The sequence below is a fragment of the Aulostomus chinensis genome, chromosome 1, assembly GCF_037954235.1.
Source record: "Aulostomus chinensis isolate RoL2024-O1b breed Wild chromosome 1, RoL_Achi_v1.0, whole genome shotgun sequence".
NCBI classification, from domain to species: domain Eukaryota; kingdom Metazoa; phylum Chordata; class Actinopteri; order Syngnathiformes; family Aulostomidae; genus Aulostomus; species Aulostomus chinensis.
Window position 1 is genome coordinate 46278164 of NC_141320.1, and position 13001 is coordinate 46291164.

The 13001-nt window shown below is 45.3% G+C and overlaps 1 protein-coding gene and 3 non-coding genes across 4 annotated transcripts; 1 reads left to right on the plus strand and 3 right to left on the minus strand.

The window, feature by feature from the left end:
* Positions 1-3506: 3506 nt before the first annotated feature.
* trnae-uuc (transfer RNA glutamic acid (anticodon UUC)) lies at positions 3507-3578 on the minus strand. The gene has a single exon. It is a non-coding gene; the product is annotated as a tRNA-Glu (tRNA).
* Positions 3579-6535: 2957 nt separating this feature from the next.
* On the minus strand, positions 6536-6607 carry trnaa-cgc (transfer RNA alanine (anticodon CGC)). Its single transcript has one exon. It is a non-coding gene; the product is annotated as a tRNA-Ala (tRNA).
* Positions 6608-7405: 798 nt separating this feature from the next.
* On the plus strand, positions 7406-7477 carry trnae-cuc (transfer RNA glutamic acid (anticodon CUC)). The gene has a single exon. It is a non-coding gene; the product is annotated as a tRNA-Glu (tRNA).
* A 1362-nt stretch (positions 7478-8839) lies between these two features.
* On the minus strand, positions 8840-11679 carry LOC147271891 (uncharacterized). Its single transcript, XM_086203698.1, has one exon. The coding sequence runs from the start codon at positions 11635-11637 to the stop codon at positions 10411-10413; it is 1227 nt and encodes a 408-aa protein (XP_086059824.1). The 5' UTR covers positions 11638-11679; the 3' UTR covers positions 8840-10410.
* Positions 11680-13001: the final 1322 nt, after the last annotated feature.

The window sequence follows — 13001 nt, forward strand, 5'->3', positions numbered from 1 at the left end:
CACTACATTACTGTTAGCATAATTTTGAGTTGTTGAGCAATTCTCACAACATCACTGTAGCATTAAATTGAGTTCATTAGCAACTCTTACTAAATGACTGTCGCATTTTTTGGAGGTTCGTAGCAACTGTTACTACATCACTGTCAGCATTACTTTGAGGTTATTCGAAACTTTCACTACATTACTGTTCGCATCATTTTGAGTTCATTAGCAATTCTTCCGACATCACTGTATCATTATTTTGTGGTTAGTAGCAACTCTTACCACATGACTGTCAGCATCACTTTGAGGTTGTTCGAAACTTTCACTTCATTACTGAAAGAATCACTGAGTTTATTAGCAACTATCACTACATTACTGTTAGCATCATTTTGAGTTCATTAGTAATTCTTACTACATCACTGTCGCATCATTTTGAGATCATTGGCAATGTTTCCAACATCACTGTCGCATTATTTTGAGGTTCGTAGCAACTCTTACTACATCACTGTCAGCATTACTTTGAGGTTATTCGAAACTTTCACTACATTACTGTTAGCATCATTTTGAGTTCATTAGCAATTTTTACAACATCATTGTAGCATTATTTTGAGTTCATTAGCAACTCTTTCTCCATTACTGTCGCATCATTTTGAGATCATGAGCAATTCTTCCGACATCACTGTTTTGAGGTTTTGAGGTACCTTTGTTTGTAACCTCGTCCCCACTGATCCTGGATCTGCTCGAGGTTCCTGCCTGTTAAAAGGAAGGTTTTTATCACCACTGTTGCAGGATGTGCTGCTGATGGAGAATTGTTGGCTATAAACTCATTGAACTCACTCCAAGTCAATAGTTTTGAGCAAACTCATGACTCCTGATGTTTAACTCAATTGTTTGTTAAACACAGAGATCCAGGTGTAGTCCCTCTATGTTCATCCACTAAACTAGAATAGAGTTCTCCTCTTTCCATGGTGGAACAAAGAAGGGGGAGGGTCAATAAGAATATGATCTTTGGACGTTACAGCATCTAAAGACTCAAATCCATATTTCAGGATACATATTTGAGAGGGAGGAAACAGTGATGGGAGGCTGGAGGCTTGAAGGGCTTGATTTTTAGCGGCCAGTGAAGCCACCTTTTGCTGGCTGAGTCCCAGAGACTCATGGAGGCTCTTTGTGGAGGATTTCCACGAGAGAGTCCAGCATCGAAACTTGTTAGTTTCCTGTCAACTGAGTCCAGGATGTCCCCGAGGTCCTTATTGGGTGATGAGGGTGCGCTGGACGGTCGGCTTCTTTTGGGAAGTGGGGTCACCACGTTACCGGTCCTCCCCATGACGGGTCGGTGGCAGCACTCGTCTACGTTCTCCTGCAGACTTTCTGCGGTTCCTTCTTCCAGATTTTATTGATGAGGATTGTTGTGGATGAGAGAATTGAAAATTCTTACTGCAGTTTGAGGTTTTGATGATTCAAACTGTGTAGATTGGCGTTAAGAAGTTAGCTAGTTTGGATAAATTCAGGTGTGAGCCACCACACTGAATCAGGCACAGGTAGGACGTTCACCCTGACATAGAACATCAACAGTTTAACGTTGCTGGCAGGACTCCAACCTGAGCAGGGACACCCCAATGGATTTCTAGTCCATCGCCTTCACCACTCAGCCACAACGACCACATTCACACACACATTTGAAGAGGATGGATATTCACAAAATGATCTTAATTTCTGTCACAAGCCCATTTGTGTGAGGTCCTATTTTCTCTTTTTCAGCATTCCTTTGTTTCCAGGTCTCTAATAAGTGCAGAATTACAAAGACAAGCAAGCTGGATCCATCCTGGGCAGGTGATATGAGCCATTGACCACTGGCCAGAGACCCTGGCACAGACGTTGGGGGTGGTGAGAGAGAGCATTTCTACAATTATATTCTACATTTATAGAAGTCTACAATCCTACAATTTCATTGAGCAGACGCTTTTGTCCACAGCCACGTACGTACATCACATGTATAGAATATATATGTTCCTCTTTCATCTACTGATTAACCACAAAATGCAGTCAAATGCCAGTAAATTCTGAGCATTTATTCATTATTCATGATTATTCATTATTTTTGAATCCATTTTCACTGTCACTCTTCTGTTCATTTTCAGTTTGATTCATAAAAATGAACAAACTTTGACGTGTTTTCTTCTCTTGTGTGTCAACAACTTTGGATTGAATCTCCTGACAAACAGACCACATGACCAGGAGGAAGTGTTGTTGGTGAGTTTGGCCCCTGAGCTCAAGACAGTTGGGACCAATAAAGGACAGCTTCCAATGCAGCTGTGAAGCCTCGTTGTCAGCTGGGAGGAACGACAGGTGTCTCCCTCTAGTGGCTCCTCACAGCAACACCAGCCTCATTTCATTCACATGCATCCACCACCTCACTACCAAAGGCCAGTTGGGCCTGGACAGACAGGAGAGTTTCAAGTGTTGGACAAAGGTCTTTAAGATGTTCTTATTAATTCTATAACATCTGAGATTAAAATCTATGGAATTACAACCAACAAGCAGCCAAACACCTGATCAGATGCTCCTTCATCAGGCTGAGAAGAATCAATCTAAACTGGGATGAAGAAAATTAACTGAGAGGAGAAACCTCCTGATTGGATGACATGGACCCACCTGATCCATGTCAGCCTTGTTGGAGCAGAAAGAGGTGGATCAGAGGAATCAGTGGATCAAGACTCAGGTGGCAGATGAAGAATCTCTTTATTCACAATGGAGTCAGAGAAATCTTCCAACGTGAGAGAACGTGACAGACCATTTTATACTGAAGACAGGCTGTGCGTGTGCGTGTGCGTGTGTGTGTGTGTGTGTGTGTGTGTGTGTGTTTATGTGCAGACTTTTCCCTGGAACAACGTTTTTTATTTGAAGCAAGAAAGCAAGAGCCTCCAGATCAAAGTCAGAATTGATGATGATGTCATCAGGGCTTTGATAGTGTATTTATTTGTACCTAGAATTCTGTCTTTGATCTCAGGAGGATGTGAGAGAAACTCAACTTTAAAAAGTATATGAGAGCATTCAGCTTGGTTAGAAAACATTTTGACTGTTCAACAGTAGAGTTTGTTAGAAACAGTTTACAACACTCAGAATTAAATTGAAGATACAAAAACCTTCCACACTTAAATCCTGTCTCTAACTTCAAACTGGGGATGAACATTTTTATAATCAATCTGTCTCTATGTGATGGCCCTGCCATGGACTGGTGACCTGTCCAGGATAAACCCCGCCCCTCACCTGAGGGATAGGCTCCACCCCCACGAACCATTGCAGATCATCAATAACCAAAGCTACTAAGGAGGATTACAGAGTTTGGGAGTCAGTGACTTAATAGAGTCTGAGACAGTCACCCTTCAACATGGGGCCATGGCAGAGTGAACCAAGAACACTACAATGGGGGTGAGAGTGGAGCCATGATGGACTCACAGTTCATCACCTCCACCATCATGTGGACCACCTGATCACCTCTCCCTCAACCTCTAAATAACTCATTCCCTGACCGGGAATCGAACCCGGGCCGCGGCGGTGAAAGCGCCGAATCCTAGCCACTAGACCATCAGGGACCACACTGAGCTCTCCAACAACAGAGACTATAGACAATGACTCAAGAACACAGGACTCTGTGGTCTCAGCTTGAGATGCAGAAGGTCCACCAAGACCACCAGACACCTCAGCCCCCTAAAGACAGTCCACCCCCAGGATCCTGCCCCCTCTGCTCCAACTCAGCCCTCCATTCATAACGTGACTTTCGCTACGTCCGAACTGCCAAGTACCAACCTACGTCCTCCTGCTACGACCTGAACATGGCGGCACCACTCAGACACCCGAGAAGATTGGTGGGGAAGCACGACCTCTGCTGGCAGAGCACAGACACCGCAATTAGGTAGACAGCACCAACGAAAGCCCCACCTGCTGGCCTGACTGTGGTACTGCACTCCACTCTGAACGCACCCTTCACTCATTCTCTATTATTAAGCACGTTAACGCACCTGTAAAGGTGTGTTCACATTATATACATATTATATATTTATGCTTGGCCGTTTTTGATGAACTTGGGCGGTACTCTGGTGCAAAGATGAGGTCATGGAGCTGATCTGGGAGCAGTCCTGATGTTAAATGCTGTGATGAAGGACAGTGTAGAGGAAAAATGCGTCAAATTTAAATTTTAAACAGTTTAACGTTGTTGGCAGGACTCCAACCTGAGCAGGGAGACCCCAATGGATTTCTAGTCCATCGCCTTCACCACTCGGCCACAACGACCACATTCACACACTTTTGTAGGAGACTGAAATTAGACAATGAAAGTTCATGTCAGCACAGTCAAACATTTTTTGTCCTCTCTCAAAGACAAACTATTTGTGTGTGTGTGTGTGTGTGTGTGTGTGTGTGTGTGTGTGTGTGTGTGTGTGTGTGTGTGTGTGTCAGTGTTGTGACTGAGCGGTGAAGAAGACGACCTTCTGACTCCATTTTCTTTGTTGCTCTTCTATCAGTTCCTCAGTTTCTCTCATCAAGTGAAGCAGCTTTGACAGGTTTACTTCTCTGTGTGTTCACAACTTTGGTCTTTAAACTCCTGACAAACTCACCACGTCACACATTTGGTGAATTAAAGCAACAAATAATGACATCATGATGATTCAGGTTCGGGGGGCACGGCCTGGAGGAAGAGTGGCCGTCTAGCAGAGTTGCTGGTTCAGTTCTCACTTCAGCTGGTGACCATGTTGAAGTGTCCTTGAGCAAGACACTGAGCCCCTCATTGCCCCTGATGACCAGCATCCAAGACCAACAAGCTTCTGATTGGCTCTGATTCTCTGAGCCAAAATCCAACACAGGAAACAGAAACTCTTGAGGTTGTCTCACATTTTTTAAAGAAACTCAGCACAGGACAGTGATAGGAGGCTGGTTTCCTTGATGTGGGCTTCACCTCCACTGCTGTCCACATTTAAATGCTGGCTGATGCTGGTCCCCTGTTGAAACCTGGACCAGACCAGGGACCTTCAGACCTTCAGTCTAACGCTGTTCCAGCATTGGATGAAAAAGTCTGGTCCTCTCATCTTCTTCAACATTGACTTGTTCTACCAGGACAAGAGAATCTGAGCTTGGATGTCATTTAGCAGTCAAAGGCTTGTTAAACTGGTCAACATCAGCTGGTGTTCACTCTGATGATGTAGCGATGGTCTGGATTCTTCCTTCTGGAGCACCAAGCTGCTGGGAAGAAGCCTGATGATGTCAGAGTTGTGTTCAGTGGCTCCTGCTGGGTCCATTTCTGACAAATGGGCTCCAAAGAGTTCAGCTGTTTCAAAGGCTAAGAGAAAGCAGCACATCATGGCGGTCAGGAGACGAGGTGGCCGAGTGGTTAAGGTGATGGACTGCTGATCCATTGAGCTCTGTAGGCGTGGGTTCCAATCCCATCCTCGTCGTAGGAGACTTTGGTTTCTGCTCCTAGATTCTGGAACGACTCTAAACTGTGAGGCTTTGCAAGAGGAGATTCTGCAGCACCTGAGAGCTGCAGTTCCAGGACCCCACAGCACCACCTACTGAATTGGATGATAAAATGCATTTGTTGGACTTTTGTTTTTTGGTGACAGCGCCACCTATCAAATTAGATGATAGCAAAATACTACTTTCTAACTGTAGTATTAAAGGTTTATTCATTCATTTTAAACTTTTTGGAGGAAACAACTGTAAATTAACCAGCAGTTACTGGTGATGCTTCACAGTTTCCAAGCTCAAACGGCCTCCTGCTTGTTGGACTCACAATTTCCAAAAAATGTAGACATCAAAAGTCAAATCATGTTTTTGTTTGGTTTTGTGTTGTTTTGTTTTTTACTGGAGGAAAACTTCAAATTGTGATGATGTGTCTGACTTAGAAACTGAACCCCCAAAAATCAAAAAGTCTCCTTCTTCTGTGCCGTGATCTCTGAGCTGATCATGATTGATCTCATCAATAATCCTTGGCAGCCGACCAGTCACACACAGCCCCCCCCCCCACACACACACACTGAGACATGCAGCAGCTCACAGTAACTGCCTCAGTCACACAGCAGATAGACTCCTTTCTATAACAAGATAAGCAGTAGAAAATGGATGGAAGTGATGATGAACTGATGAACAGGTGATTTGTCCAAAAGTCAACATCAGATTCATTTCCAATCTGTGGAAGCAGTTTCATCTTGAGGTTCCAGGTAAGAACAGCCAGCTGTGGGCTGACACACATCTCTTCAGGAGCACTTCTATACTCCAAACTTGCCAGGTTGAATTGTGTCTGTATTCTGAGGGCAGCAGGAGGACGGAGGAGTGAGGACACACACATTTGGAACTGAGAGCAGCTGTGTGTGGGATTTCCCCAGCAAAGATAAAACCAGCTCCTTCATGCTGGCTATGAAGGCTCACAGTCACACTGACCCAGCTACAAATACTTTGATATGCAACAGACTGGTTTCTCTTCTGGTAGTTTGTTATCAACTGTTGTCACATTTATGGATCAATTTAGCTGGTAAGATGAAGGCTCCAAAGGACCAGCTGGAGATGCCGGGGATTGAACCCGGGGCCTCATACATGCGAAGCATGCCCTCTACCACTGAGCTACATCCCCTCTGTCAGAGTCACTGTTTAACTGATGCAGCAACACAAACACAGACACAACATTTTTCTCCTTCATTTTAGGGATAAAAAGGAAGTCAGCCTGTGATCTCAAAGGCTCTGTGATCTCAGTAGTTTCACTGTGATGTCAGCCCACACAGCCTTAGACCACAGAGGCAAGTAAGGCTCCAGGAAGCTGAGGCTGCTCCGTTCTCAGTCCAGTCCAGAGTGAAGGTTTTCCTCTCTGAAGCTTTCCAATCCAGCCCAGATCCTCTCTGACTAGCAGGAGTCTTTGACCAGGAAATGAGAATTATATTGAACGTCTGCTCATCCTCAGAATGAAGTAAAAGTATTTGTGTTCCTAAAATAATCTTCAGATGTTAAGATCAATTATTAACATTGATTGACAGCTCTAAACTGACCCATCATCACTATACAGTTGCAAACTGAGGACTGGAATATTTAGAAATCCACAGTTGCTCATAACAACTGGTAGTACAAGTACACAGTAGAGACGACTGTAGGAAGTAGCAGTTGTGAGCCTTGAAAAAAATGCAGTAAAGACAGGAAGCCCCCATCACATTGTCAGTGTTTCAGTGACTGGCATTGTGAAGAGACTGAGACAAAGTCACGTTATGAATGGAGGGCTGAGTTGGAGCAGAGGGGGACAGGATCCTGGGGGTGGACTGTCTTTAGGGGGCTGAGGTGTCTGGTGGTCTTGGTGGACCCTCTGCATCTCAAGCTGAGACCACAGAGTCCTGTGTTCTTGAGTCATTGTTTATAGTCTCTGTTGTTGGAGAGCTCAGTGTGGTCCCTGATGGTCTAGTGGTTAGGATTCGGCGCTCTCACCGCCGCGGCCCGGGTTCGATTCCCGGTCAGGGAATGAGTTATTTAGAGGTTGAGGGAGAGGTGATCAGGTGGTCCACATGATGGTGGAGGTGATGAACTGTGAGTCCATCATGGCTCCACTCTCACCCCCATTGTAGTGTTCTTGGTTCACTCTGCCATGGCCCCACGTTGAAGGGAAACTGTCTCATTCAGGTTCAACCCTTTGTTAGACTCTATTAAGTCACTGACTCCTGCAAGGACAAACTCTGGTCAGTGTGGTCCCTGATGGTCTAGTGGCTAGAATTGGTGCTCTCACTGCCATAGCCTAGGGTTCAAGTCCTGGTCAGGGAAGCTGTGGATACCCTGAGGTTCTAGCCAACTATGGACTGATAGCTGACCTCCCCTCCTCTCTAAAATCCTGGAGTAATCAGCTGAGTGACTTCCTCCATAACAAGAGTTGATTTGAGGGTTTCAGTCTGGTTTTAGAGCCCAGCACAGAGACAGCACTGGTAGAAGTCACTGGATATATAAATATATATTATAGATAAATATCGGCCGACTCATCAATGGCTGAGGAATACATTCAGTCAGTAGCATGACAGTCCTCTGAAGCTGTAACGTGAGCCCACTTCTACCGACTAGAGGAGAGGTAAAATTACACCTGAAATCTGAGGTTTGTCCCTCAAAAAGAACCGCGATGTACTAAAAGTTTCCTCCCCAGAATGATTCTATCAACAAACACTTTAAATTGATATTCTGGAGTTTTATTTCAGTCGCCTGGAATTTGCTGTGGAGTGAGTAAGATGGTATTTAAATGGCAGGCCTATCCACTCGCGCTAGCACGAGCATTGCAGATAGCGTCAGCAGGACCAGACCCAATGGGTCCAGAACTGTCTCCAGTTGCTGGGAGCACCCTGGTGAGCTGGGAAGGCCAAAGGTCCAGAAAAGTGAACCTCCACTTCAAGACTGCAGCTGCTCCAGAAAGCAGCTGCAGTCTTGAAGTGGAGGAAGAAGTGCATGGACAGGAACTAGGAGGAGAGACCACATCACCAATCCAGAACAGAGTTTAAAATCCTTCTCCTCAGTCTTAAAGCTCTGAAAGGAACATTCCAGCTAAAAAGGAACCTCAGATGTGTTCTTGTGTTTTTATTATTTCGAACGATGGCAGGGATTTGGTTTGAGAGCATCCATGTCTAACTAGGTTTTGGTGCATACTGCTAATTAGCTCCCACCGCAGGTCGTGGGGGCAGCAGATAAACAGACAAATCATAACAAGAACATCCACTCCAAATAGTCAAACACCAGGGTGGTGATCAAGTAGAGCCTCTGCATGTCAACAAAAGCACTGACAACTTTAAAAGAGAACAGAAAGTTTATTAAAAGACAAGTTTATAAGGACAGTTAAAGGTGTGTAGACGGCTGTTTACACTTTAATTCAGCTGTAGAAGAAGAAGACCTTCACTGTGAAAACTCATCCTGTGTTACAGCCGCCCCTCCAGGACGGTCAGGGACCAACTTCAGTCCTGGTCCTGATACACCGGAAATCCAACCAATCCCTCCCATAGGAACCATGTATTTGTTAAAGCAGCGCTCGCTGTGTCTGTGTAGGAGCCGGTACTGAGCGTATACTGCATGTGTACTACTACTAAAGGTACTTCACCGGAGGCTCCAGCTGATGTCACATATTTCTCCATCAGCTGGATGACATCACTGATATCAGAGACTCCGCCCACTCATTTATTTTCACACATCTCAAAGACAATTCAGTGTTTGATCAGGGATCAATACATCATTATAAAGATCAGTACTTGGTGCCAAGTGGATCTTTGATGGTGACCTCAGAGAAATCAGATCAGCCCTCACACCCTCCTGTCCAATGGTGGCTCCATGATTTCAGCTTCATCCTGTCTCTTTCCTGATGTGTTTTCCCTTCTGCTTTCAAAAACTCTTTACACCCACAACCTTCATGTCTGGCCTCCACCACCATGATTAGTTTCAGTTTCTCCTCAGCTTCAGTCACACAACACAGGATGGACAAAGGAAGTTTCTCTGTTGCGTCGTCTCAAGTTTTCCTGACCTGAGGAGCTTTGTTAACTAACTCAGCAAGACTGATGTCTCTCAGCTGTGTGTTCTCATCATTGTTCTCCATGTAGACACGTTGTCTCCACTGACCATAATCCACTCACCTTCCTTCATTCGTTGCAGTGTCCCAACCAGAGACCAGTCAGGTGGTCTCTGTTCCTGCAGTCATACTGGATATTCGCTATGTGAAGGGGACCAACAAAGTGGTGGTGGACGTGTTGTCTAGAGTTCCTCAGTGTGGTATTTGATTGTGACCGGTTTTCCTCTCTCTGGTTCTCCTCTTGTCTTTTCCTAGCCTCTTAAATTGCAACAAGAGATGCTGGACCACCGGAGCAGGCCACTGGTTCCCCTCCTGATAGTTTGACCTTATCTGAGCAGTCCAATGGGGGACGTATATGGTTTTTAGAGGTTTAGTGAATTATCATTTTGGGATTCAAGAAAAATTACATTCATGGTATTTTGGTAGCGGGATTCCCTTCAGGACCCTGTTCTTGTAGGGGGGTGTGATGGTCCCTTGGCTGATGTCTTTCATGATGTTTCTTGTGTTGCAGCAGGGAGCTGGAGAGTGGGGAGCTGTTCATTCCTCCTAGTTGGTTAGTTGCTCTCTTCATAAAGAACCCGCCTTGCCGGCCAGGAGCCGCTCTTCCTCCTCATCCATTGTCACTTTCATTTTCAGCAGCCAACATCTCTTCCTTACAGCTCCCTTACACTCATGCAACCATAACATTGACTCCATTGCCTGTCAAATCCCATGGCTCTTTTTGTTCTATTTTGTTTTGTTGTTGTTTTCTTGGTTAAAAAAAACATTATTTGGCTTCCTACCCACATCTCCCACTGTTTTGCCATTGCTTCAGAGCCAAGTCGTGAGAAATGGTTTCTCCCCAGTGTGGGTTCTCATGTGACTTTTCAGATGTCCCTATTCTGAGAATTTTTTACCACAAACTGAGCAGGGGAAGGGTTCTCCTCAGTGTGCATTCTCGTGTGTCTTTTCAGACATCCCTTTTCTGAGAATCTTTTGCCACACACAGTGCAGGGGAATGGTTTCTCCCCAGTGTGCATTTTCATATGTCTTTTCAGATGTCCCTTTTCTGGGAATCTTTTATGACATACTGAGCAAGGGAATGGTTTCTCCCCAGTGTGCACTTTCATGTGTCTTTTCAGACATCCCCTTTCTGAAAATCTTTTGCAACAAACTGAGCAGGGGAATGGTTTCTCCCCAGTGTGTGCTCTCATGTGTGATTCTAGATGTGCCTTCACTGAGAATCTTGTGCCACAAACTGAGCAAGGGAATGGTTTCTCCCCAGTATGTGTTCTCATGTGTCTTTTCACACATCCCTTATCTGAAAATTTTATGCCACAAACAGAGCAGGGGAATGGTTTCTCCCCAGTGTGCGTTCTCATGTGTCTTTTCAGACATCCCTTTTCTGAAAATTTTTTGATACAAAGTAAGCATGGAAAAGGTTTCTCTCCAGTGTGTGTTCTCATGTGTCTTTTCAGACATCCCTTTTCTGAAAACGTTCTGCCACAAACTGAGCAGGGGAATGGTTTCTCCAAAGTGTGTGTTCTCATGTGTGATTTCAGATTCCCCGTTGAGAATCTTTTACCACAAACTGGGCATGGGAATGGTTTCACTCCAGTATGTGTTCTCATGTGTCTATTCAGACATCCCTTTACAGAAAATCTTTTGCCGCAAACTGAGCAGGGGAATGGTTTTTCTCCAGTATGTGTTCTCATGTGCGTTTTAAGATGTCGCTTTTCTGAGAATCTTTTGCCACACACTGAGCATGGGAATGGTTTCACACCAGAGTGTGTTCTCATGTGAGTATCCAAACTACTTCTGTAACGAAAACCTTTACTGCATGTTGAGCACCTAAATGGACGCTCATCCTCACTGACTTCTGTCTCAGATTCAGAAGGACCAAAGGTCACGTTCCTGATGATTTCTGATTCTCTTCCAGTTTTTAGTTTTTGCTCTTTTGAGCTGCAATGACTCACTTCCTGTCCTGGGCTCAGTTTCTGAAGCAAATTCCTCCTTGAGCCAAAGGGTTCCTTGTGCTCAGAGGTGGCCGTGTTATCAGGTCTGACCCAATCATCCTCACTGACTTCAGTCTCAGCTTCAGAAGAGTCTGACATCTGGTCTTCAGTCTTAGGTTGTACAAGTGTATCTGGATCTACCTTGCTGGCTGGTTCTGGTTCTGGTCCTCCACTCTCTTCTCCATCAGCTTCTGTTTTCAGAGGATGAATTGGGCTCCTGCTCAGAGACTCTTCTTTCAAGTTCTCCTCAGTTAGACTCTGATGAAGCTGTGGGAACTGAGGTTTCTCTTCGTCCCCTTCACTCTTCACAGGGACCAGAGTGAAGGGGAACGTGGTGATATCAGCCTCCTCCTGCCCTTGAAGCTGCGCTCCCTCCTCACTGGTCCAGAGCTCCTCCCACTCCTCTTTAATGTGGGGGGGCTCTGGGTCCTGCAGCTCAGGGGGAACCTCTTCTTTAATCACCAGCAGCTGCTCCACATCTGCAGGACACAAACAGCAACATCAGAAATCTCTTCATTTGACTCTGAAACAGCGGAGCAACAGACAGAAACAGAAATCAACTCAATGAAAAGAGACGTCCTGCTACTGACGACCAGTCAGCAAACTGGGAACAGAAACGCTGGCTTCAGATGCTTGGATCAACGTTGTGTCACCCAGGTCAAAGGTCATAGGTCCCCTCTGCTGAATGCCTTTGTCCATTCATAATCACATTCACTCGTTGGAATGTTAGTGTCTATAATGGGACAAATGGACAATTCTTGAACGGCCAGTCCAACCCAAGGTCGCCAAGAAAAATCTTTCTTTTTTTAAAGTAGGCCTTTATAATATCCGTGTCAGCCTACATCTTAATGTCACAAAAGAAGCAACATGCACAGCATCCTGGGCCAGCCTGACACACACACACGACACGGCAAGGCTGAGTGAAGCAGTCCTAGTCCCCTATTATCCAGCTAGAACCCTTCGCTCCCAGGATGGAGGGTTACTGGTGGTTCCTAGAGTTCTAAAAGTAGAATGGGAGCCAGAGCCTTCAGCTATCAGGCTCCCCTCCTGTGGAACGGTTTGAGTCCGGGATGCCCCCCCCCCCAAGACCTTCCTTTTTGATCAAACTTATAGTTAGGACAGCTTAAACCGGCCCTTCGATATTTTGCTGTAGGCTTCAACCTGGTTTATGCTTCTGCATGGCATCAACGCCGTACCTACACTGTCGACGCAGACCTACATGGACCCTACGCCGCAGCAGACGTGCACCTCCAAAATGTCCTGACTATTCATTGTGTCGACACGTCGTGACGTGAACATCAAGGACTGTGATTGGTCCGTTCAGAGGAGTCGCCGAATGCATTTAGAGGTGGAAGAACCTCCACGACAAAATGTGCGTCTCCGGAAGAAAATGGCCACAAGTCGTGTTTTTCATGTTCAAGGTTTTAAGTTTGATTCATGAAAACAAAGTCGTTCAAAGAGAA